At 37.6% G+C, this 26,231-nt stretch overlaps 4 protein-coding genes and 1 non-coding gene across 13 annotated transcripts; 1 reads left to right on the top strand and 4 right to left on the bottom strand.

Annotated features, from left to right (window-relative positions):
- Positions 1-86: 86 nt before the first annotated feature.
- LOC126615929 (constitutive photomorphogenesis protein 10) lies at positions 87-2,748 on the bottom strand. 2 transcript variants are annotated; one of them, XM_050283855.1, is made up of 4 exons: positions 2,439-2,748; positions 1,010-1,083; positions 731-806; positions 87-434 (listed from the first exon to the last, which is right to left on the bottom strand). In XM_050283855.1, the coding sequence occupies exons 1-4, from the start codon at positions 2,626-2,628 to the stop codon at positions 337-339; spliced, it is 438 nt and encodes a 145-aa protein (XP_050139812.1). In that variant the 5' UTR covers positions 2,629-2,748; the 3' UTR covers positions 87-336. The 2 variants fall into 2 exon arrangements, with proteins under 2 accessions (XP_050139812.1, XP_050139811.1); XM_050283854.1 differs by having other exon boundaries at positions 731-878; positions 2,439-2,742.
- A 41-nt stretch (positions 2,749-2,789) lies between these two features.
- TRNAM-CAU (transfer RNA methionine (anticodon CAU)) lies at positions 2,790-2,861 on the bottom strand. Its single transcript has one exon. It is a non-coding gene; the product is annotated as a tRNA-Met (tRNA).
- Positions 2,862-3,649: 788 nt separating this feature from the next.
- LOC126616481 (glucan endo-1,3-beta-glucosidase 4-like) lies at positions 3,650-7,925 on the bottom strand. 8 transcript variants are annotated; one of them, XM_050284547.1, is made up of 6 exons: positions 7,768-7,925; positions 7,380-7,457; positions 6,624-6,752; positions 4,784-6,031; positions 4,211-4,238; positions 3,650-4,127 (listed from the first exon to the last, which is right to left on the bottom strand). In XM_050284547.1, the coding sequence occupies exons 3-6, from the start codon at positions 6,688-6,690 to the stop codon at positions 3,986-3,988; spliced, it is 1,485 nt and encodes a 494-aa protein (XP_050140504.1). In that variant the 5' UTR covers positions 6,691-6,752; positions 7,380-7,457; positions 7,768-7,925; the 3' UTR covers positions 3,650-3,985. The 8 variants fall into 8 exon arrangements, with proteins under 8 accessions (XP_050140504.1, XP_050140509.1, XP_050140507.1 ...); XM_050284552.1 differs by having other exon boundaries at positions 4,784-5,974; XM_050284550.1 differs by having other exon boundaries at positions 6,624-6,727.
- A 944-nt stretch (positions 7,926-8,869) lies between these two features.
- LOC126616693 (serine/arginine-rich SC35-like splicing factor SCL30A) lies at positions 8,870-12,556 on the bottom strand. The gene is made up of 6 exons (XM_050284779.1): positions 12,388-12,556; positions 11,765-11,945; positions 11,515-11,592; positions 10,274-10,438; positions 9,673-9,810; positions 8,870-9,298 (listed from the first exon to the last, which is right to left on the bottom strand). The coding sequence occupies exons 2-6, from the start codon at positions 11,923-11,925 to the stop codon at positions 9,076-9,078; spliced, it is 765 nt and encodes a 254-aa protein (XP_050140736.1). The 5' UTR covers positions 11,926-11,945; positions 12,388-12,556; the 3' UTR covers positions 8,870-9,075.
- A 387-nt stretch (positions 12,557-12,943) lies between these two features.
- On the top strand, positions 12,944-18,471 carry LOC126617298 (transcription initiation factor TFIID subunit 7-like). The gene is made up of 6 exons (XM_050285321.1): positions 12,944-13,101; positions 13,238-13,351; positions 17,148-17,281; positions 17,370-17,489; positions 17,597-17,668; positions 18,100-18,471. Exons 2-6 carry the CDS (start codon positions 13,240-13,242, stop codon positions 18,259-18,261), a joined length of 600 nt encoding a protein of 199 aa, XP_050141278.1. The 5' UTR covers positions 12,944-13,101; positions 13,238-13,239; the 3' UTR covers positions 18,262-18,471.
- Positions 18,472-26,231: the final 7,760 nt, after the last annotated feature.

Here is a 26,231-nt window from a genome sequence, read left to right as displayed (position 1 = left end):
AAGAGAGAAACAGGAGAATACGAAGGTCTTACAAGAAACTTACAATCCCGGCAGCATGCACCATGTAAACTTAGTAGAGCATCAAATCAAGCAATAGGGATATATTACATATGATATTGATCTCATATGAAGGATATATTACAAGCATTTTCCCTTGAGCATGGTTTTCGGTTATTCAATGATGGGTCCACAAAAAATTCAGCTGGTACATTCATGCTTGGTATCAAACTCGTTGGGTACATAACACGCTAGCTCATAGTATTCGGTTCATAACATAACGTCCTTCCTGACTACTTCCTTACTATTTGCAACGATATAAGAAGATCCCAGGTAAAATCACTTAGCAAATCGCAGCGTCCACTCAGAAGCAAGTTCATCATGTTTAGCTTTATCCTCCAAGTACAAACGGGCAATGCTGGGGACAAGGGGATTATCTGCTCAGATGTGAATATCCATTCAATCAGTACAAAAAATACATCATGCTGCTCAGGAGTGCAAGCTAAGTTATTGCTATGCTTGGGAAATATTTTCTCTGTTCCTACATCATTTTTCATACGAGACATGGATCCAACCTGTTATCAATTTTTTTTATTCGCGTGGAATTATGACAAAATTTCCCTTAAAAATACTTACATGATTAAGATCGACGAAGTGATATACTACTTACATAATTAAGACCGATGAAGTGATATACTGAAGGTAAAATTGGAGGAAAGATATTAGAACTTACAAGGATCAGGTCTTGTGAAGATGGATCGGATGGCTAGTAGCAACTTGGTTATTGTTAGAGCTGGACTCCAACTATCCTTTAACATTTCCATGCTTAGATTTCCGTTAGAATCAACATTGCAATGATAAATTCGAGTTGTGAATACAACCTACAAAACTGATCCTTAAAGTAAAATAAATAATGAAATAAGAGAGTAATAGCTCAAATATTTAACTATTCTCTACTCTATCAAGTTTCCAGAGGAAACAGCACTATTTGGAGATTTATAGGACACAATACCTTTGGAGGTTTAAACGGATAGTCACTTGGAAACGTAATGTCAAGGAAATATATGCCACCGTGGTACGGTGTTCCTAGGAACAAGAACATAGAAGTGTGTCAAAGCTCGCTATGGCCAAGGAGAGTTAGATCACTCAATCTACATAGTCGTTGGCAGCTTACATAACAAACATTAACTGAAAAGCCAGTCAAAATCATATCCAGTGGATAGTTTATTCAACTCCATTCAAAACATAAACCATATCAGTAATGTAATACTACCCAAAACCATTAAAGAGCAGAAAAAGACATTCTCCAGAATCCAGATACATGAAAAATGAAGAACTGATGGGTTCCCACGGCACTCAACTTTTACAATACACAAAAATTACAAATTTGGTTCTAAGATAAAACCTATTGTCCGCAAATTTAAGTTTTTCTGACATCCATGCCAAAAGACATCCAAAAATAAACCAAAGTAATCGAGCAACAAAATCACAAACCAAGGGATGGAGCTATTAGGACGTGCTCAGTATCTTTGAGGAAAAGGACTACATATCCTACCACCCACAAGCCTACGATGTTATATCACCCACAGTTAGAGATAAAAATCAGAATAAGCACCATAATCCAAAGGACATGATTTTATCACGCTAGACATGCCAATGAAAACCCCTTTGCAGCAGATGAAATAAAACTCAATCAACTACAAATCCATAATCAGTATAATGAATTGAAAAACGAATAAGCTTGCTTGACGCGCACGCCAGAAACCTAATACTGATAAAAAGACCTTGGCAGCAATCTTAAACAAAATCATGTTGCAGCCACACATCAGCTAAAGAGTTGAAAAATAAGAAAGATTGCTTAGGGAACTATATTTGCACTACGCAGCTAGCTAGTTCTGATGAAATACTCGAAAAAGGCAAAATCCATTTTCATGTGCTTCCCAAAAGTAAACCTAAAAGTATAAAAATCGATCCGCCTTAAACCCAGAAATTCGAAACCAACCCATCACCTATGAAAGTACCAAAATTATGAACTTTTAAACCTTACACCGCACTCTTGTTATAAAAAAAATTAAAAAAATTAACCACACAAGAAGCACAAAATTAAGTAAAAGTCAACATAACCAAGAAAGCAAAGCAAACAAATATCTCACAAAAGACCATCAATTTCGAACCCAGAACTCCAAACAGAAGCAAAACGCTAACAAATTAAAGCTTAATCCAGAAAGCAAAGCAAACATAATACACAAATCTCAAAAGAGAAAACTGAGCTGGGAAGCCACAAATTCATCACCGAACCATCCATTTCAAACCCAAAACTCCACACTGAAGCAAACAATCAACAAATTAAGCTTAACCCAGAAAAATAAAACAAACAAAATCCATGCGAAAATTCATATCATTTTTTTAAAAAGTGATTTGCAGGAGGGAAGTGAAAGAACCTGGGGGGCCAAAAAGGGTGGCGATCCAGTGGTAGAGATTGTCGCCCTTGGGCCCAGCGCAGCAGTCGGGAGGTGGGTCCATGTTAAGCTCCACCATTTCTCTCTGAATCCTCTTCCCTGAGGACGACACTGAGGTCGTCGACGCCCACCTCGACGACGATGCCAAGGACGGTGCTGACGGTGTCGTCATCTTCGACGCGCCTGTCTCTTCACTTTTTAGGTGAATTTAGAGGGAAGAAAGATAAATGCTGCTTCTGTCAGAAGCTGCATTGCAGAGGTTGGATGATGGAACGGCGCCGTTTTGGGTGAATTTAGAGGGAAAAGAGGAGGAAAAAAAAAAATAAGACAATTTATCAGAGCCAGGTTTCGATCCTGGGACCTGTGGGTTATGGGCCCACCACGCTTCCGCTGCGCCACTCTGATCTGTTGACAGATGAGGCCGAAATACGGTATAAATTTTTGCGTAACTCTAACATTGGGTACTTATCATTAGGCCATCTCCAACCGGCCCGGCCATAGGGCTAAAAATAATTCAGAATGACACGAAAATCGTTTCCAACCGAGGGTTAGGCCAAAGGGCTTGTGGGCACCATCGGGCCCAAACCCCCAAATCAGGCCAGTGAACTGGCCATTTCCAACCAGACCTCCAACGCTAGAATGTCAAGCTTAACATTTTGTCAGCCCTTCAGCTCAGCCCATTTGAATGCCAACAACTACCTGGCGTCAGCATGACGCCAGCTAGCTAACGTTATGATGCTGTCAAGTTACCGTTGGAATTTGAAACGAGTCGTGCTGTTTCATGCCAGGTTAACGAGTCATGCAAGAATTGTTGTGCCTAATTTCTAAATTTGGCAAATGACATCTCATCATATTCTTTTAAGGGGTGACTAGATAATGACCTAACACATTAACAGGTTCTTATAACCCAATAATGATCCAACTAGTTAACAAGTTAACTTAAAGCTCGTTATTTTCGTGTAGGGTTAACAGGTCGTGTAAGAAATTGCCGAGCCTAAACATATTATGGGGTGAAAGTCGTAGAGTTGACAATAACCTCAACTTGGGTACACCCATATTTGGTTGCGGAGTAAGAAATTATGAGTTCTTTCTAAATGATCCGGACAACATTATTTTTCCGATGATTTGGGGAGATACATAAATTAAGAAACATGTTAAATTCATGCACAGATAAAATTCGATACGATGAAAAGTACATTGGAAGGTAGAATTATTTTTCCATTGACAAGGTACAAATCAAGTTCTAGTTAAGTTGGTCCGAAAAAATCAAGGTCTATCCACTACTTCATCATAAATGCCTGTAAAACGCAAAACGAACTACACAAAACTCCCCGGAATTTGCAGAGGTGAAGGAGACAGCCTCAGAAGTGGGAAACACAAGCAAAATTGATGAAACAACGTACGGGCATTCCATTGTGTCACCAATCTTGTGCTACCGTACACTTCCCGAGTCTTCTTCAATCATTTTGCTATCTCGAATTTGGTTCTATAACTACGCTACATGGTAAAAAACTGGACGGAACCTCAAGTCAAAGCAAAAGCAGTACAAGAAATGCAGCCGGCATGAGATATTGAAGATTGGAAACTTGTAGATTCGAACTCCAGCCTCCAACGGCGCTTGAAGGTGCAATTGCTGCTGGTGTAAGTCCCGTAAATGTGCTTGAATTAGAACTGTCACAATAGGGCAAGTTTAGAACCAAACTCATAATTTATTGTACAAGTTCTATAGTTATAATTCTGAAAAAGATGCTTACCTTCCAGAAAATTTGCACGCGCCATGGCCTGTAAACGAATGACCACCAAAACGAATATTAGGAGGATAAAGAGAGAATAAATGGAAGGAATATGCTTAACTTGAGAGGTAGTAGAAATGGACAAAGTAACCATAAAAAGAAACAAAATACTTCAAAGGTTGACAAGCAGACATCAATAGTCAATATTACAATCAGAAAAATGTAGCCATTTTTCATGTTCAGATGCAACAGTAGCGCCGATTTAAAAACCACACCTTAAAAACTAGTTAAAGCTGCATTTACTAGAAGCTTATTTTCTCGGAAAGGTTATGCAACCAACTAAACTATTGTTTTGTTTAACCGGAAAACCAATATAAGAAGCATGAGGTTCATTGCAACAAAACAAGAAACAAGAAACAAAAAATCCTCCTAATGATTGTCGACATTGTAATAGGGCTGTTTCCAACTGATAAAACACCGCAGATTAATGAAAGGCAATTGAAAACTTGTCTTCAAAACTATCACAAAAATAGTGCTTCCTGAATCCAAACATACTCAAATATCGAGGGATAACAAGATGTGACAGAAACTTACTTGGATCAACAGTGGTTGTCATGGCAGTGCCATCAAAGTCACATGTTCCGCCAGCACTTTGCATCTTTTGATAATAGTCATTAAAAGCATATGAAGCATGATTTACAATAGAATCGGGGAGATAACACCGCTGCCCTTTTTGAATGGGAGTGCAGTTAGCCCCGCCTTGCCCACAAGCCCAGTTTAAGCCATCCTGCAACTTATCTGGATCTGCATCAGCTTTTGCCACACAGAAAACCCCTGAAGAATTCCCAGTAATTTGATTGGAATCATTCAAACTTAAAGGATATACAGCAGACCCATTTGTATAGAACACACCCCAGTTTTTCTCTGACACTGGCCCTGGCCTCTGATCTTCGTTGAACAACTCGTAAATGTACGTGTTGATGGGCAACTTTGGCTGGCTGGGCGGACCCGAACCATTTAACACTCGTTGAATCAAATTATTAGTGTAGGTCTGAGCATTTCCCGTGTTGGCATCAGGCTCTTTGGATCCGCCAAACCATGGCCAGCCAGTCTCGGTGACAACAACAGAGATCCCAGAGAAATTGAAATCCTCTATAGAATAATAGGTGGCGTCCACCATAGCATCAAACATGCTATTATAGTGGAAAAGAGTGTTCGGGTCAACAATCTGCTTGACAGAGGGAAGGGGTCGGAAAAGAGCATAATCAAGCGGAAAAATTCCGTCCCCACTGGTGTAACCATAATAAGGATAGGCATTTAGCATGTAATAGGAATTAGTGTTTTTAATAAACTGAAGGATTCGGTAAATGGTAGGTCCCCATGAGTAATTAAATGTGGCAGTGGACGGGGGGAAAGGCTTTGGGATTATATCCATGGATTGTGGAGTCGAAACTTTGATCTGAAAATTTAGGTTTGACGCAACTAAGGCTTTATGAAGGTAATTCATAGCAGAAACCAAAACTGGTGCGGCATTAGGGATTGTGGTAATGACCTCACTGCCAACAGCAATGGCGGTAATATTGGTTGAAGGCAAATAAGCCGCCACATTTTTGTTAATCCAGGCAGCTGCTGCCGATGCAGACTCTCCAATCCCTAGGACTTCCTCATTTGTGACACCTACCATTACTTCAATTCCGCTGTTTGAAAGGGCTTTCAGCATGTGAGCATCAGCATTGTAGAGGCGCACATGTGTAATTTGATGGGCTTTAAGGAGTGCAACCGTATCTGTCTCAGATGGAAGGTCCGAAACGTCGGTCCCAATGTTTATCCCTATGAATGAACCTATAAATTTGAAATTGTGATTTCAGTAACTTGTTAGAATGGTAACAGTACAACAATGAACATAGGCATCTCAAAATTCCAAATTGTGCGCTTCAGTTAAAGTAAAACATTAAAATATAAAAAATCCTGAAAATATTTAGAGAATCTAGATATCATGTGAACATACTCCAAAAGTTCCCCCAAGACCGCATATACCTACAATGGCAAAGCCTCAAGAACAAGGTAGGGCTGGCAACATATTGCCATATCGGAGAAGGTAAAGGGAAAACGATATTTTTTGCAAGTACAAGTGAAATACTTAAAACTATGTAGATGTATGCTTTCCAATTATAACGAGGGGCCATAAATTTGTTTCTTATTATACTCACTTATCATAAGCCGAGATAAGGATGTAGTTTAGAAAGCAAATCAACACTGTTGATACAGAGCTTAAAAGTAGTAACATAAACATGATCCAGGCAATGGAATATTGAAGAAATTGGCAAAACCAAGACCTCACGACAAGGATTTCAGGCAGACTGGAGCTCGAAGTTATACTATCAAAAATAGAAAAACGGAATCAACAGAAAACAGAACAAGGTTACAATGTTACCTAGTACATTGGTAAACATGCCAACTAGGAGGAGAATCATGCCTCCAATCCATTTTCCACGCATCATTTGTACCAACCACACTTCAATTTGGACCTCCAATGCCCTGCACTTAGCTCGTAACTCCTAAACTGAAAGAAATGAACCGTATACAAAATGCGATGAGATCGTGATGAACAAAACCAAAGTTGAGCTACAGCTTTGAGTATTATCAATGGCATTCGTAATAGAATGTGCTCTGCCAAATAATGTACAACATGAAAAGGGGATGAAAAAGTGAATAACAAAAAGAGTACGAGAGATCGCATACGTAAACACAACTCGCAACCACACAGGCTCATCACAAGCGAATTTAATTATCAAGAACAATCAGTCCTAAAACAAACTCCGAAAACCAAAAACCAAACATTCCAATTTAGACATGATATACTCTTATTCTCAACAGCTGACAGACAACAGGGAACAAAAGCAACAATTCTTAGTTTCCTCCAACAATTTCTTTCACTTCCCCCCACTTACCATTTTCGATACAAAATCGGAACTAAAACTTGTGATCTCAAGCTCCCAGCTTGAGCAAACTAAGTAGTACATAAAATTGCTCAAGCTTCGATTTTTCGCACAACCCGGCACAAGAAAATGCCTAGCCAGAGAACCCAGATATAGAAAACCAGAAGAAAAAAAAGCCAGTGCAGAAGCAAATAGACCACAAACAACACAACCAAGAACAACCCAGAAGCTGAAAATTAGAGAAAAATTACCAGAAAAGCAGCACTCGATTCAACTTCCCCAGCTGAAAACAGCCACAAAGTTTACTTCCAACGATTCAAACAAAAATCCTAGATAAGAAAACAGTAAAGCACATAAGAAACTGAAGTGCCTAGAACCAAGCAAGAATCCAAGAAAGGTTCTTCATTTGTTTAAAGTTCAAAAAAAGTAACTTGCTCAAATGTGGAAGCCAGATGAGCACTTCACAAACAATAAAACCTTTACTACAATTTACATCCCTGGAAAATAAAAAAGAAGAAATTTCTGACAAATTTTGTCCCCCCACCATCCAATCATTTTAATATTATTCATTAACAAATAAAAAATAAATATAATAATATATAAAAAATAATGGGAAGAGGAAGGTTGTAGAGATAGAACCTGTAAATGGAAAGTTGAGGAGCTACCGAGACTGAGAGTGTGAACCCAACTGAAGCCAGATATTCGAAACTCTGCTTGCTTTGTTTCTTCATTGCTTGTCTTTTTCTGCCTTTTCTTTCTTTTCTTTTTTTTTTCTTTTTTTTCACACAAGAGAAATTGACCGGAGTCATCGGGATTATCGCTACTTTTCCTTGTTAATTTATTTAATTATGTCGGTGATTTTATTCGGTTTTCCCTCCAAAAGCCAATTTTCTCAGATTGAAAGAAAGAAAAAGGTGATGGAAAGTCATGGGATAAGCCGCGTGAAAACGAACGGTTTTGTACTTCTTAACTCTTAAATTGGGTTTAACGCACTTTATCACAATAGTAGAAAAATGTTAAGCAGTTACATGGTAAGTTTAAATTCAATTGATAACTAATTTAACATCTGTGCGAGAAATAAAAAATCTTAATTCGGACTTATAATGTCATTATCGCTGCAATTATGATTGGGAGGCGTCAATTCAACTCTTAAGATCAATAACTAATCATGAACAAATTAGCTGTGTAACTCAGCTTAAATTATCGATTTGTGAAAAAACAAAAAGAATACGACTTTAGATAAAAAATTGAAAATACACTCGCATTGGATTAAGGAAAGACTGGCAAAAAATATTACGCCAAAGCCCGAATGGGAAAAGAGAAGACTCTATTGTTTGGTTCGTGGGATGGAACGGAACGAGTCATTTCGTCCCACGTTTGGTGCGCCTAAAACGAGTGGAACGCGCTCTTCCACGGGACGAATTTTGAATGAATTTTTTGTTCTACCTCACCCCCTGGAACGACTCGTTCCACATCCGTGGAACACAAAATTATAACGTCTCCGTCTCCTTCCTCCTTGTTTCCATCCAAAGGCATCTTTGCTCCCTCCCTGTTCCGTCCCGTCCTATCTCATCCCATCCCGTCTGCATACCAAACGACACCTTAACTATCCCGGTTGTGCGTCTCTACCTCCCAAGCAAAGCGAGTATCGCCGGTTCTGCGGAGAGATGCACGGGAGATGGGCTCTCACTAGCGACGAAAACTCGGCAAGACCTAGTTAATGGAACAAAATCGCAAGCGATGATAAGAAAGTTCAGAAATTCTGTCATAATACATGCCATTCAAACAAAGGCATAAACCTACATATCTTAATCCGAAAAACGACCAAAGTCACCTCATCAAACAGTAGCATCAACATCGGACTGACCAAAATACTAAACGAAATCCAACAGATGGCATAACAAGTCACTTTCCGCTAGCTTAAGAGAGCAATTATCTTTCTAGGTTTCATGGACTAGGAGATCTGTCTCCATTTGGTTCCCTTGGGTAATCTTCATTGATAGGGCTTCGGCTTCTTCTTATGCTCCGCCTTGGACTATGGCTTCTGCTTCTGCTCCGGCTTGGACCCCTAACTGGGCTCTGACTACGGCTCCTTGACCCCTCATATGGTGGAGGAGATCGAGAAAACGACTTCTCTCTGCTGTACCTTCTCTCTTGGGGTGAGACAGATCTAGAAAACAGAAGCAGGAAGCAAACATTAGAACAAATAGCAGGAAGCACTAGACAGAAGCACCTAAGTTCATACACGTAATGTGGAAGGGACTCGTATACAACAGGTCTACTATATAAAAATGTAAAAGTAGCAATTTTTTAGCAAGAATATGGAGGAAATACATGAGTAATCAATACCGGTAGGAATAATTCCACAAGAAACCCAAAACCAAAATATATATTTATCCCCTATATTCTAATGCATCTTATTTGGACTCTGGGAATGATAAACAGCAGATTGCATAACATGAGTAAGTAGTTTCCATAACCAAAACCAACAAGAAATGGCTTTACCGGAAAGAGGACACAGCAGAGAAGAAACAGAACTATTACCTGGAATAATCCCTTCGTTTTGGAGGAGAATAATAATCATGGCTGTGAGACCGAGATCTTGCACGGCGTGGAGGTGGAGAGAGTGAATAGCGAGGAGGAGACCGTCTTCGATCACGATATCGACTAGTAGTCCGGGAGCTAAGAGAAAGGATTTAAAAAGTTAGACTGATGGTGCAACTCAGAAGCAGAAAAAGTATAATACCAGTTTCTCAATTACACATTATTAATTATCATCTCAACTCAATTCACCTTGCACAATGTGTTAAGGCAAACTAGATAGCAGAACCGTTAAAATTACTAGAATGACTAATTCATATATACACACATAATACGTATATTCTAATGCAAGAACTCTACCGTTTAAATATGGGCATTTTTTACACTTCCTAAATTGATATACACAGATTGGCAATCCTTTGGTTTTTTCTTGTTGAATGACTTAGTATATGTTAAAATACATCAACTAGGAATATACAAGTGATTTCTTTGTTCTTTTAAACAAGTTCAAAACCACATGAAATAGACATCCAGAAGATATATTATTTGAATTAAACATCAACTTCACAAGCGATATGAAAAAAAGCAAGAGGCAGGTTTTTACCTTGGACGCTCCCTATGCCTCATATCAGATGGCTTCTTCCTGTTCTCCTCTGCAAACACAACAGTTATCTCCCGACCAAGAAGAAGCTGACCATCCATTTGATATTTAGCCTCTTCAGCATCGGAAGGTTCAACAAACTGGACAAAACCAAAACCACGAGGCTCCCTGCAAAAATAGATGGAAAGAGAAGAAAAACAATAGTCACAAAGGAGCTACACCGAAAAGCAAAATTATGCAAATACTTAACAGACCCAAAATCTTTCCTAATAAATTTGTCGAAATAACCACCAAAAAATATGGATGGTCACTATAAAGAAGCAAGCACTTGGCTGCTGACCTTGCAAGAGTCAGTTTTAAGATGACTTGAAATTCTTCAAGACTTGGAACATCTTCACAATGTACTCAAATCCAACTTCCTTCAAATCTTCACTACCACTAACATCATCTTCAAACTCTAATTACTTGATTCTTGTCTTCAAAACTTTAATTTCACTGTTAAACCTCACAAACTTTAATTAACACACCCAACCAATCGTAGCAATAAGAAAAGATCACGTAAAATAAGCCCCCTTCTTAAGGACAGTATCTAGAAAGAGCAGAGCAGGTCTCCTAGGTATTCCAATATTAAAATGATTCCTTAATAAATAATTAAAATAGCATTGAACATATTGCCATGAATAGTTGTTTTTGAAAGCTTTGCTTTTTTTTTTCTTTTTTTTTTTTTTGGTAAAGAAAAGTTTAGGGGGAGATTGGTTACTCTCACCACCAGCACCAAGGCATACCCACAACCTCGAGCCTAAAGGACTTATGTGCGACACCTAACTGCCAGCTGCCATCAGTATGGATTTACGTAGGAATTTATAAAGCGCGCAACCTTACCAACTAAGCCAACCCTCGTTCGCTTAAAAGCTCTGGTTTTCATTAAAATAAAATGTGGGTACAGAAGCACGCAAAAACACATCATAGCAATTACATAACAAGAGAAGTTCAACCATAGAGATCCCATCTACAAGATAGCTTATATCTAAAACTTAATTTAAATTTGCTACACCAGTGTTGCAAAAGCTTGCAAAATCATGCCATAGTTTCAGAAATCATGGAAAATAAGCAAGCAGAAAACTATAAAATTTCTACTCATAAGGTAAAATATACATACAAAAAACGAATACTTAAACATATACAGAAAAACAAAATTATTATTTCATCATGATATTCAACTAACGTTACTCTGATATGCTCACCCAGTATAGTAATCCTTTGGCAGGTAGATGTCCTTAAGCACACCAAACTGCCCAAATGGCCTGCGGAGATCTTCTGGCCTGTGATAAAACACATAATAAGACAACAGCTCATTAAGTCATAAATTCAAAATAACATGCCTTTTTGTACCTTCCCCCTTAAAACAGCCATCACACTCCCGTACACAAAATTTGCAATGCAAATCGAATGTTTCAAATAAAAAAGAGATGACGTGTGTTAACCACAACAAACCTGCAATCATGGCGAAGGTTGCGAACTAGAAGGCTTGTAGGAAGATCTCTGCTGCTACCTCGACCACCGCTATAGCGACCCCTGGGGCTAGGACTTCGTTGTCCCCTCCTACCATATCCTCCCCTCGGTGGTGGTGATGGACTGTAACTCCTTCCCCTCATTATGAACTGTCAGCAGCCTCCTGACCAATTTCAAAAATTCATTAGAAACTTCAAAAGAAAAATATTACAACATCACAAAAACTATCTGTAAGTACCCACTGAATCCAACAATCAAGAACCAAAATTTCAAGTAAAAACATTCGAGCCCGGCTCAAGTTCTGCGCAATAAAGCAAAATTACTACGTAAAAACAAGAACAACAAATCCATGGAAAAAAAAGCCCCCAAATTTATTTTGTTTTTACAACAACCTTTTACTTGGATCTTTTTTTTCAAACACTAAATTCATAAGTGAAATTGGCTACATTAATCAGGAATTATAACCATATATTTGGGAGAAAAATTACCAATTTGAAAAAATTCATTGCGAATACATAAACCCTAACAGGCATAAACTCCCGAGCTCCGAACTCTAACCCTAACAATGTGCAAACATACTGAGAGAGAGAGAGAGAGAGAGAGACCTGAAGGCGGAGAATCGGAGAGGATGGATTGAGGTTGAGGACCTGGAAGTCGACGGCGGTGGTTTGCTTTTGTTTTGGCTCTGAAAACGCCCAGACACAGCGTCGATAGATAGATGAATATCCGTAGGAGTTTATATAAAAGTGTCTTTTGTTTAGGGTTACCCGTTTTCTTATTGGAATTGGATCCTCTCCGAGGCAAACCCTCGGGATTATCTTGATCGTAGTTAGTGGGCATTAGATTTATATTTAATGGTTACAATTATTATAAATTTTAAATACTCTCTTATTTATAATCATTAGATAAAAATTCAACAGTCCACTAATACCGATCAATAGGATCCCAAGGGTTACCTCGGAGAGGATCCAATTCCTTTCTTATTACCTTTTTTTTTCTTAAAGGAAACCACGAGTGACGAGCCATTATCTACTATTTTCAGGGGCCAAAAAGATTTATTGAGGCATTTCAGCTTCCTGTCAAAAGTCTGGCGTCCACGTTAACAACAGGTTTCGGATCCAAAACCTCTAGCTTTTAGTTTTAAATAAGACTCTAATCCGACATTTACAACTAAGCTACCGTTTTTTATTCTTACTACCTTATTTTCGAAAATACCCTTCTCAAATGCTTTGTTTGATTGTCCCGTATCTCGCATCCTTAATTGGTCACACGAGCAGAGCTGTCCAATTTCTCTCCTTCTGACATTGATTTTCTCTTAGGTAATCTCTCCGGCACCGAATTTAGTTTACAATTAGGACCGAAATTCTGAATTCATTGTGCATTTGCTTCGCATCTAGGGTTTATTCTCCCTTTTTGCGCTCGTATTCAGGCTGATATGGTGCCGTTTTTTCGCAGTGATGGAGGAGCAGTTCGTGCTCAAAGTCCCACCTTCTGTTGCAGAGCGACTGGACCGCCTTCTGGGCGAAAACGCTTCTACCGACGACAAGTCGTTGGATTTGTCATTCGGAGGTCAGAAAGAAACCTCATTTTACTGGATTGAATTGCGTTTTAAGTATTTATTAATTGTAAATTAATATGTTGTATTGAATGCGTTTTGCTAATGAGGACCAATTGGGGACGTAATTATCAGTGTTTAAGGATTAATATGTTTGTTATTAAGTAGCTTCATTAGTGATGGTTGGAATTTGCTGATATTGCTTATGCATGGGAGTGATTGGTTCGAACTTGAATTGTCTTTTGGGGTGGGGGGGGAGTGATTTGAAAGAAATAATGACCCGTTATGGGACTGCTTTTGTGAGAAGCACTTTTGCTCACAAACGCTTTTATTATAAACACGTCAAGATTTTTTTTGCAATTCCAAGTGCTTGGAAAAGCACTTGCTTTCCCAGAAAGTGGTTCAACAACCCTCAACCACTTCTAAGTTAGGAAGTGCTTTTAGCTCCTTCGGGAGTAGTCCTAGTCAGGCCCTAGTTTTGGCAAATAGTATACTTTGTCGGTTTGAAGCTTCTTTTGTTATGTTGCAGTTGTGATGGTGGCATTTTACAGCCATTTGGTATGTGTGATATTGATGTTATGCATTGTCTTGTGGTGTATGATTCTTGGTGGTGATTTGTGTGATGCCTGGTTGTGTTAACCTTTTCCTTAAACTCATGAACTTTTAGTATGTTGTGACTTAGTTCGTTCGTCAGTGCGGAAACGAGATTCAGATTACAACCTCACCAAATCACACATAGTTGAACAGAATAAAATACAAGAAATAAAGATACTAAGAAATTTACGAGGTTCAGCAAAAACATGCCTACGTCCCCGAAGAGATATTGCTCTTCACTATAAGAATAACAGTACAAGTACACATGAGTTAAATCAATATAACCCAATCCCGAATCCCTTGCACACCCACTCATAGAATTTTCCCAAGAGCCTCACTCTACCCCAAGAGTTCTTTCATTAAAATACTTTTCACTCTAGCTCTCTTGATTTTCTCTCAACCCATGTTCAACCTTTCCCATGGGAGAGTCGAATGCTCTCTCCACCTTGGATGCTTTTCTGGCTGCCATCTCACACACGGCAAGCCCCTTTTTTTTGTGCATGAAAAATGCCTTCACTTATAGGCATGCACCATCAACTATGTCAACAACCGACTAAAAAAGTCTTAAGTTCACATGGCATTTTCAACACCTAGCTTACCTAACATGCAATCTTTTTCTTTCTTTACATTAAATTACAAAGAAAGCAAGCACAATTGCATGAAAGCAAACCAAAGGTTAAGGATCATGCTCCCAACATCCACAAAACATGCTTCCAAAGTCCAAAAGCAAACCTACGTTTGCTTTTCCTTTGTAGCACTCCACATGGTTGAGAGGAAATGGTTGTCAACTCATAATTATATGAGCCAAACACAATACCAGAGCATTCGGCTCTCCCATGGGAAAGGTTGAACATGGGTTGAGAGAAAATCAAGAGAGCTAGAGTGAAAAGTATTCTAGTGAAAGAACTTTTGGGGTAGAGTGAGGCTCTTGGGAAAATTATATGAGTGGGTGTGCAAGGGATTCAGGATTGGGTTATGTTGATTTAACTCATGTGTACTTGTACTGTTATTCTCATAGTGAAAAGCAATATCTCTCCGGGGACATAGGCATATTTTTGCCGAACCTCGTAAATTTCTCAGTGTTTTTATTTCTTATATTTTATTTTGTTCAACTATGTGTGATTTGATGAGGTTGTAATCTGAATCTCGTTTCCGCGCTGAATAACGGACCAAGGCACAACAATTGGTATCAGAGCATAGTTGGAGGCTTGGTTCGTTGGAGGTCCAGATTTGTTGTTCACCATGGAACTTTCAGTTGACCAGTTTAATGGGAGAGGCGGTTTTGCTCTTGGTAAAGGAGAGTAATGGAAGCCTGAAGACATGTTCAAGATGCTTGGATCAACTGGTTGAGGAAGACGACAAATGCCTCTTTCTTTTTACCTCACTTTTAGATTCGTACGAGAACCTTGTGAAACTTTACTGCATGGAAAGATATAGTAAGTTTGGAGCAGGTGCAAGCTTCTTTGGTGTGGAATGATACACAAAAGAAGATGACCATGGATGGTGTTGGGCACAAGACTGCTTTAGCTGTTCAAGGTTGGAATCGTGGAAGAAAATTGGAAAGAGGATCTGAGAGAGAACAGGTTCAGATCCGGTTCCGGAGGCAAGGGTCCACAGTGCTACAGGTGCTAGGTCGGGTTGTAGCAAGTTTGTGCTAGGCCAGGTTGTAGCAAGTTTGTGGTGGAAGACTTCGAGTATGCCCTCTAGGTACTTAGAAGCAACACTTCTCTTGGTGATTTATAGTCTCAAGTGTTGCAGGGGTTTTGCAACAGGTGGAGCTATAGGATTCACAGGTGATCAGATAGTCCTGAGGTAGGAGGAAGTGTGGGAATTTTGTCTGGCTCGATGGGTTGTTGCTGGAAACGGGCGCGCTGACGATTTTCCAGGTTGCAGACAATGAAGAGGAGAAAAACCTGCTGGAGGAGACGAAGATGTGTCGAGATCATGTCTGAAGCTAAATGGTGATTTTTAGCTTGCAGCAGCTGCACATGCATTGGCAATTATTGAATCGGAACAGGACCAACGAGGTTGATTTAGGGTGTGTATGCTGGTACGTAAGGCCAATGGACATTGGTGATGGTGCAAGGATTTTTGCACTGTATATTCGCCAATGTGGAGATTGTTGTGTTTGGCTCATATAATTATGAGTTGGCAACCATTTCCTCTCAACCATGTGGAGTGCTACAAAGGACAAGCAAAAGTAGGTTTGCTTTTGGACTTTGAAAGCATGTTTTGTGGATGTTAGGAGCATGATTTGTAACCTTTGGTTTGCTTTCATGCAATTGTGCTTGCTTTCTTTGTAATTTAATGTAAAGAAAGAAAAAGGTTGCATGTTAGGGAAGCTAGGTGTTGAAAATGCCAAGTGAACTTAAGACTTTTTTAGTCTTGGTTGTTGACATAGTTGATGGTGCATGCCTATAAGTGAAGACATTTTTCATGCACAAAAAGAAGGGGCTTGCCGTGTGTGAGATGGCAACCAGAAAAACATCCAAGGTGGGGAGAGCATTCGACTCTCCCATTAGAAAGGTTGAACATGGGTTGAGAGAAAATCAAGAGAGTTAGAGTGAAAAGTATTATAGTGAAAGAACTCTTGGGGTAGAGTGAGGCTCTTGGGAAAATTTTATGAGTGGGTGTGCAAGGGATTCAAGATTGGGTTATGTTGATTTAACTCATGTGTACTTGTTCTGATATTCTCATAGTGAAGAGCAATATCTCTCCAGCGACGTAGGCATGTTTTTGCCGAACCTCGTAAATTTCTCAGTGTCTTTATTTCTTGTATTTTATTTTGTTCAACTATGTGTGATTTGGTGAGGTTGTAATCTGAATCTCGTTTCCACACCGACGAACGGACCAAGGCACAACATAGTATAATGCAGATGCATGCCAGTATCGTGCACCTTTTGGGTTTAGTGTCGAGCAGATATGTGAGATTTGTTCAAAGGTTTTCGCAGTTATAGTACTTTGGCATGTGTGTAAAATCATACCTCCACATTCAGGAATGCCCATATTTAATCTTGTGTTTTGCCTACTTATGCCTGTAGCTCTTTTTTTAAAAATCAATTTCTCGATCAACTTTCGTTTCTAGTATGTTTTATGGACAACTAGCCAACTAGTGATGGACAAGTAACAACGATGAATTTCTACCATAGTTGTTTAATACTATGTTTTTCCCTGTTTCACCAAATGTTTCACTTGTAAACTTGAAATATCATGCAGAGGATGGCAGGACTGGCACATTTGTCATTGGCAATGACCATTTCCCCGCATCACTGTTTGATCTTCCTTGTGTTGTGGAGTCCTTCAAAACATATGATGATAGTGTGTTAATTAAGACAGCAGATATTGGTCAGGTGTGTCTCGTATATCAATATTGAAGCAGTTAAATAGATCAGTGCTTAATTTCTAAGGGATTTATTCGAAAATTTGTGGTTTTAACAGATGATTATGGTTAGAGACCCGAATGATCCAGCTCCAGATACAGTGGAGTACAGGCATGGCCTCACCCCTCCAATGAGGGATGCTCGAAAGCGAAGATTTCGCAGGGAACCTGATCTAAATGTATCGTTAGCCTCTTTACTTGGATTTTTTTTTTCAGCTTCATCTTATTGCAATATTCTTTCATATCTGGATGCTTTTACTGATTGCAATTTTCTTGCATTTTACAGCCTGAGCTTGTCCGGCGTGTTGAGGAAGACCTACTGAATATTAGTATAAGCGGACCAGCTGATAATATTGATATCCTCACATATTATGTTTCATTACTTTCCTGTTATCATTTTGTGAAAAAGGCAATATGAATTCTTCTGTTAAGTGAGAAATAGGATCCCCACTGCTATTGGTTCTAGTCTCAAGCCTGCTTGAATGCCATTTTCTGATGTTTGAGGCCACTTAAATTACTGACATGCGTTTAACTGCTCTGTTGGTCATGTTTCCTCTTTTTGACGATATTTCTTTTGAAGTTCTCATGTTTCTTAGGTTACAAATTTGAGATTGTTTATGTCAAAGCATGTGAACCGTTTGGATTATCAATGGAGAAATTTCCTTTCCAATTGAATGATGAATTCGACCTTGTTGCCTTGTTGTGACACACTAGATTAGTAGATTTGTATCAGATGTGCAGAGTCTGCATGGTCTGTTTTGCTTATCCTTAAATTGACTAGGCTCACATGTTGAAGCAGCTGAGCAAGAAAAGGATGGAGACGGAGATGCTCGTAATGCAAGTAAAAAGCCCGTTGAAGAACCTGTATCACAACCTGATGTCCCAGAGGCAGCTACAAATGCTGGGGATCCCGATAGAAGTGACTCTGATGAATCCGACGATTCAATTTGACCCAACTCCTCTTGCGGATATGTTTTCCCCTTTAAGTCTGCTTGATGCGGTTGTTGAAAACATACCCGAGTTTACAGGGATGTTTATCATAGTGGGTTTTGTCACTTGGAAAATCTTAAAGAAGAAATGCTTGTCCTCAACTTTGTATTTAACAAGTCTGTTAATAGATTTTGCTCCTTATTTGAATACAATCGATATTCGTACTCTAAACTACACTGAGGGAACAGGGAGACTCGTTCTAGTAACCATTAAGATAATCCGCCAAAAAACAGGAGAAACATCTGTGTTCCAGTTGCATTTTAGGGCTGGCCATTTGGGCTGCCTTGTGCTGTTCATGTTGGGATGACATTGATAAATTTAAAAGGGTTCATTGGCCGGCCCCATGCAATAATTTCACATGGATGTGAACATTTGTTTATGCAAGGGGATGTGTGGAAGGGGATGTGCTATCCACACATCTATTTTTACTTTTCAGACATCCTTTGTTAATTTTTATCCGTTGATCTTCTTCAATTCATCCGATCCGACGGCCAAAAATTAGAAGGGTGTGTGAGAAGTAAAAAAATGATGTGTGGATATCACACCCCTATGCAAATAGTAATTACATCTGCACATTCAAAACCCTAATTCATGTCACCAAACAAAAGTAAAAACTTTGCGAATGCGCATTACATGTATTAATGACTCATTAACAGTAAGAAACAGTGTTCTGGGAAAACTGAACAAATTTTATAAAAAAATAATTCCCATGCATGAGCCATGAGGAGGGATTGCAGAACCAGCTTATACTCTGTGCAACTTGCCGGAAAATCATCTAGCTTGTCTTGAAGACTTGAACATAGTTATCATTATTTCTATGTGATCCATATGCAGGCTCCTAGTTATTAGCTACTTAAACAAAAATAATTTACCTTCTTTTGCAACGGCAGATCTGATTTTCCGTGGGTACTTCAACATGAAACCTCGAATTCCCTTGCAGAAACAGATCAGTGGTCATTAATTCCTAAAGCTAGTAAGAAAGTACATATATAATTAATCTAGAGCGCCACCGCATAACACAAATCATTCGGTTAAGCTCGTGATTGTGCTAACATATAGGTAGATGTGTAAGTTGTAGACAATATCGTCGTGATTAGTATGTGTTTTTGAATTTCTGACACAAACATTAATGCAGATAATTATATAAGGATTTTTATCTCAAATGGTTTGTGAAATTGACCTAACTCCTCATTCTGATCCCTCAATTTCAAAATCGATCAACATCATTCCTGAAATTGACTATCACACCTTATTTAAGTTTTTTTTATTGTTTTAAATCACTTTTGATTGTGGTTTTAAATTATATTTCAACACGACAACATTTAATTGAACTTGTAGACTCCAAACGTGTGTCATGTCAGCACACTAACGAAATAACTAATAAATCTTAACGGAATGCCCAAATTGAGGTGCAATAGTCAATTTTAAAGACAATATATATTGATCCTTTCTAAAATTAAAAGACCAAAATAAGGAATTAGATTAATTTCAAGGATCATTTATGATAAAAATCCTATTTATAATTGTTCAAACTTTTGAGTTTTATTATCTCCATGCAGTGTGAATGGGAATGGGATGCATGGTTGGTGGTTTAATGGGATGCATGGTTGGTGGTTTAATTTATGAATCGTGCCGGCTTGCTCAGTAGGTAAGATCGGTCTGCAAGTGTTGACCACATCCACATCCTCTGAGCTACCTAGAGCATGCAATCCCTTAATTAATTTCTCCAAGCTCCTTCCATGTATGCCATGCAGTCTGAATCATCTAATATCCCGAAACACACCGGTATCATTAATTTTCTTATTTCCTAAGCGATCTACAGAGTCAAAGAGTGATCGGTCGATATTCTAATAAATGACATTTTGGATGCGGTCCTTAATTATCAATGTTTTTTTATTGAAATCTTGGTGGTTTTAACTTTTGATTGAAGTCCTTGATATTAATGTAATAATGTATTTTTATGTAGATTATTATATTTTTAAATTAAAAATAAAATTTGTAGTTATTTATATTAATGAGATTTTAAATGAAACCCATATTTTATGGGATTAAAAATATTAAAGATGAATTATACTCTCCAATATATTGTGTATGTGTATATATGTATAAATGTGTGTGGGTGTGTGTAAGTATAAGTGTTTTGGTGGATCACGAGGATTCTAATGGGGGTTCTGACAGAACATCACTGTGTAGGATCACCCTCAGGTGTTGTATTCTTAGTACTTATCTTGCTTGACTGCACTTAGACTATTTATGCTTTGATTGTGTATTTCACACTTAATCTTGCTCTAGCACTGTATCTTAGCTAGTACTCTAGTTGATTTGGTTTTTGTTTATTCGTAATTCCTTATATCTATTGCTTCCGTACTGTGCACATGGCTACGTCACCCTCGCGTGACGGCCAACAAGCCTTGATTTAGGTCGGAATGTGTCATTTTGGGTCCCTCTACAAGTGTTTTTCCATTTATATTTAATTATGTATTTGCCTTAAATATTCTATTGAAAAAACATTTGTGACTCAATAAATAAAACTGCTATCAAATGCCTTATTGAGTTATTCTTAAGCATGACGGAAAATAATTCTCAAAATATAAAATTTGAATTTTTCTCAAAAAACATGGGCTAACCATCACGGTTTTGGTGGTTTTGCAAAATAGTACAAAAATCATCTTAAAATTTATATGTTTTCACCTTCAACGCACCATGAGGTCTTGAAATTTCACGTAAGAATTTTTCGTTGATTTTCTTGTGGATAAAGTCCCGTTTTGGGCCTAAATATTCTATTGAATGGTAAACCCATTTTCAAATACCTTATAAAGTTATTCTTAAATATGACGGAAAGTAATTTGCATAAGTTTTTTTTTGAATTTGTGAACACGAAAATTTCCTGAAACGAAAGCGACAAGAACAACGTGCACAAACAAATATTTGTATTTGATGATTTTGGGTTACAATCTCTCTCTATTTTGATCCTCTGATTCGATCTCCGTAAGGTGTTGATTTGTGGATGTTTCGTTGATCCAAGGGTCATCGAGGCTTGATCTTGGATGAACTGTTGGAAGTTTCTTCAAGGGGCCGTGGGCTTGATCTTTGAAGGTGGATTTGAGTGGATCTTCAAGGAGCTTTTGGGGCTTGATCTTGAGGATGGGCGTTTCTTCAAGGGCCGTTGAGGCTTGATCTTGAATAACGGTGATGAACGGATCTTCAAGGGCTTTTGGGCTTGATCTTGAAGATGAGCGTTTCTTCAAGGGCCGTTGAGGCTTGATCTTGAATAACGGTGATGAACAGATCTTCAAGGGTTTTTGGGCTTGATCTTGAGGATGGTGATGAACGAATCTTCAAGGGCTTTTGGGCTTGATCTTGAAGAACGGTTAGATGTGTGGATTTTGTTGATGTTGTTGATCTAAGGGCCGTCGGGGCTTTGATCTTGGAAGAACGATGAACGAAGAACGAAGAACACTTTCTTCAAGGGCCGTCGGGGCTTGATCTTGAATTGGTGGATGATTGTTGATCCAAAGGGCCGTTTGGGCTTGATCTTAGGATGAACGATGAACGAAGAACGAAGAGAGCTTTCTTGATTCTTCGGGAACCTGGATGCTTGAGAGCTTCGGAGTTTCAGAGCTTCAGAGCTTCAAGAATTTTGCCTAATGATTTTGGTTCCTCCAAATGAATGAAATTGGCTTCTATTTATAGAATTTTCCAAGGCCTAATTTTGAATATAATATTCCAGATGAAATAAGTCGTTTCTGCCAGGTGTTGACATGTGTCCTGTTTGATGACTTTTCCAACTTATTTCGATTTTTTGTTTAGACATACGCTACGTGTAAAATTTATGTAATACATGAGCGTTGAAACTTTGATTTATCGGTCAACATTTATTTACCGAAATTTCGATGTCTACAAAATTTTTCTTGAAAAACGCGGGCTAACTATTACAGTTTTACGTAGTTTTGTAAAATAGTACAAAAATCTTCTTAAAATCTATATGCATTCACCTTCAAAGCACCGTGATGTCTTAAAATTTCATCTAGAATTTTCGTTGATATTATGTGGATAAAGTCCCATTTAGGCAACGTTTTGGGCATACTACAATTGTTTTTTCATTTATTTTTAAGTTTTTTCATTATATTGAAATTACATATGTGGCTCAATAAATGGCAAAACTGCTTTCAAATGCCTCATAATTTTTTTTTTAAACATGATGGAAAAAACATGGTTTGACATTGCCTATACATGTGTTTGAAACTTTTCAAAACCCTTTTGTTACTCTTACTCAGTTTATGTTTCAAAAATTGACTGATCGCGGTTCCTTGCTCGACAAGTTCTTTGTTGGGTACGTGCTGACTTGCTTGACAAGTTCTTGGGTTTATGGTTTGGAAAAGAAACTGGGATTAAATATAATACTCCCCACATTGAAACTTAGTTTCTTGGTGATTAAACACCTTTGAAAATTAAAGAAACACATGAAAATTAACCAAGACCAGATGGGTCAATGAACTTGAAGAGAAAGGAACAACGTCAACCGTCATGACACTACCCCTTACGGACTACCATGTAGATGGATAAGACCCTTTCTATGTGGTGCGAGATATGGGCGGTATGAAAAAATTTATTAAGTATTGTTGTTAATCTATGTTTTAATAATATAGAGTAAATAATAAGATGATAAGTGAACAAGTAACATCACCTAACGATCAAATCCTACTATCTATCCACCAACTATTCCAAGTCAATTAATCCATATTTGCTTTAATAACCGTCCAATATTAGTAAGTTCAAGCTATATATGATGACGTGCATTTTGAGACAAGAATATTTTATTCGTAGGTCTATGGTGAGTAATCGCTATGTGTATTAAGCTCAGATTTGGATCATCTCCTGAGCCAATAGAGAGGATGTTCCTAACCAACCATTATGGGCCTTTGAATTTTCATCTAACGACTATAATTATTATAACTTTAAAGGAATTCCTATTGTTTGTAGTCGTTGAATAAAAATACAACGATCCACAATGGTTAATCAGAAGGATCCCCTCCATTGGCTCAGGAGAGGATCCAAATCCATTAAGCTCAAACTGGACAGCCAACTTCTGGACCGGTTTGACCGGCATTGATCAACCATGACCCACCAAATTTCAAAAGCCAAAGGCCGAAAGCCAAATCCAGGAAACGTCATCATAAGAATTAGCATTCTCTCTAGATTCTCTTTGTGAGGATCATAAATATTTTTAAATCGTATCTATTTATTGTACATTATTTAGTCATAAATCATTTTAAATGTTTCTATTTTAAATTAAATATAAATAATATCTAACGAAAAATGATCGTATGATATACGATGAAATGACACGATTTGAGAATCCTCAAAATTCTCACAAAAAGGATCGGAGAAGATCCTCCTGGTCATACTGTTTTAATGCAGAAGCACAGTAAAGTTGAGTTCACCTTTACAGTTTACTTGGTCGGCACTACTACTGCTACTCCGTTTACCACCATAATGTTTTAATGCAGCGTTGCTCTATATAATACGTCGGTGCTGACGACTACTACTCACAGTTAGAAACGCGTTTTTTTTCTCTGTTTCTTTAGTATCTTTGAAAGTAAGAAAACTACTGAAAAGTGTTTGAAAACTTTGAGTTTTAACGATAAGGACAAAATAAAGGGTAAAATGAATAGTAACATAATTGACTTTTTAGTGTAAAAATATGATTTTTCGTTAAATTGAAGAGTACTGCGGGTTTTTCGTTAAAACTCTCTTGAAATTATGGGAGCTGGGATTTCACTGGGAATGTCAATAGGGCACAAACAATTAAGCAGTCAAAGCTTGGCTATATAAAAAAACACAAGTTTTAAATCATTAGATTAGTTCACTTTTAATGGTTGAGATGCAATCTGACATGATATTTATTTTGACATATAATTTTTCAAACAAATATACATTAGAAATAAAAATAAAATCCAAAACTTTCTTAATTAAGAATTTGATTCTCTCCTCAATACTAATTAGTTGTTCTTTGATTCTCTCTTGTATTCCCCTTTATTTCCTTTTTCTCTTCATCATCTCTTCTATTCTGAAAATTTTCTCCAACTTCGTGTTCACATCTTCCGGTCAATTGCACCACAAGTCTGTTTTTCCACGTAAAAGCTTCGTATCCAATGGAACACGTCACTACTATGGCGCTCTTGTAACTAGATTTTATTCACACCCTTACACATACTTTGTATAGCCTTAGAAATCATGTATTTTTTAATAATACTGAGAAAAAAATCCAGTTTCCTCTCTCTCAGAATACTTTACCACGACGACGACTACCATCCGGTGGTTGGGTCTGTATCTAGAGATTAAGGATGTTGAGGACTATATTACTCTAAAACCACCAAATTGAGTGCGAATCTAAACCCTAAAAATTGAAAACAATAAGTGGTACATATTATTTGACAGCTGCTATATATAGCGATATCATGTCAACATTTTAACATGAAAATACATGATTTTAACAAAATTAACCGTGAACAGTTTAATGGTTTTGGGTCTGAATCTAAACCGCTATATAGCCACGTCAACATTTTAACAAAATTAACAAAAACTTGTGTTTTTTTATGGTGCCACGAATCCACCCCTAAATAATATGTAGCATGCTGCATATCGCTATATATAGCAGCTGTCAAATAATATTTATAGACCACGCGTGCTCTCCAGCTATGTTGCTATGCTCACTGGTATATACGGTTACTTACCACCTCAGCTTAATTAGGATCCATTATTGCTATTTGGATAGCAATTAGGAAGATGTTTTATATTATTGTTCATCGGATTAGCAAATAGGAAGACTTTTACTAAAATCAAATTTCCTATGTAACCCCAATTAATCCCATTGAAATGAAAAGGAACAAAGTTTTATCGTTGGTATAAACTCAAAATTACATGTACATCAGTACATCTAATTGTAACTTTGTAATTAATCATGATGGAATGAATCATACAAAATTACATGTCATTGTGTATATATAGTAGACACAAAGAGTTATTAGTGTTTTACTAATTATTAATATATATATATATATATATATATATATATGTGTGTGTATATATATATATACACACACACACACACACGCAAATACATATATCCTTGTTAATTTTTCTTTCTTTAAAGGGTAATGCTAGGTATATGCAGTTTTTAGATAAATGCAAACCATATGTTGTGTCAGTGTCATCAATAGAAAATATAAGCACGTTAATCAACACCTAAGTAATAATTCAATCATCAACAATCACATCATATGATTTACAAAATATGATTTAAATAACTAGTCGCTTTAGCATTACCCTTTTTTAAATAGCAGGCAAACCAAAGAGCACACATATATATGTATGTCACACTGATTAATTATAGTAGGATATAAAGTAGTTTGTTATAATTAAATAAGAAATGTTTCGTACGAAAATGCATGCACATATACGCATATATTTCATATATGTATATTGTAGACAGACAGCCTATATATAAACGCTTTAGTTTTGTATCCTTGGACAGATAATATATATACTGTTTCTTGAATGTGTGGGAACTAAACAGAACACAAGCTTTAGACTTTTCAAGGAATTTTTTTTGTTATTAACTCATCAAACCTCTTGCATTTTGGTATTTTCAAGTCAACTTGTACGACATAGCTCCAACTATAGAAGCGAATGCATGGAAATTTCAAAGACTTTGAACTTTCACTTTCGAATATACACATATATAGAACAAATTCAATAGAGACCAATATAATTAACACAACAAGCCAAATTAATCATGTCCAACAAGCAACAACTCATCATATCCATCTAAAACACTACACATGTTCAAACACATCATCCATATCAAACCGATCACTAATTAAATGCCAAGTGGCTAGCTCCCCTCTAATTAATCACCATCACAACTT

Source organism: Malus sylvestris, chromosome 3 (assembly GCF_916048215.2).
Source record: "Malus sylvestris chromosome 3, drMalSylv7.2, whole genome shotgun sequence".
In the NCBI taxonomy this organism is placed as follows: Eukaryota; Viridiplantae; Streptophyta; class Magnoliopsida; order Rosales; family Rosaceae; genus Malus; species Malus sylvestris.
The sequence above is the reverse complement of the archived record's forward strand: the minus strand, read 5'-3'. Positions and strand labels throughout refer to the sequence as shown.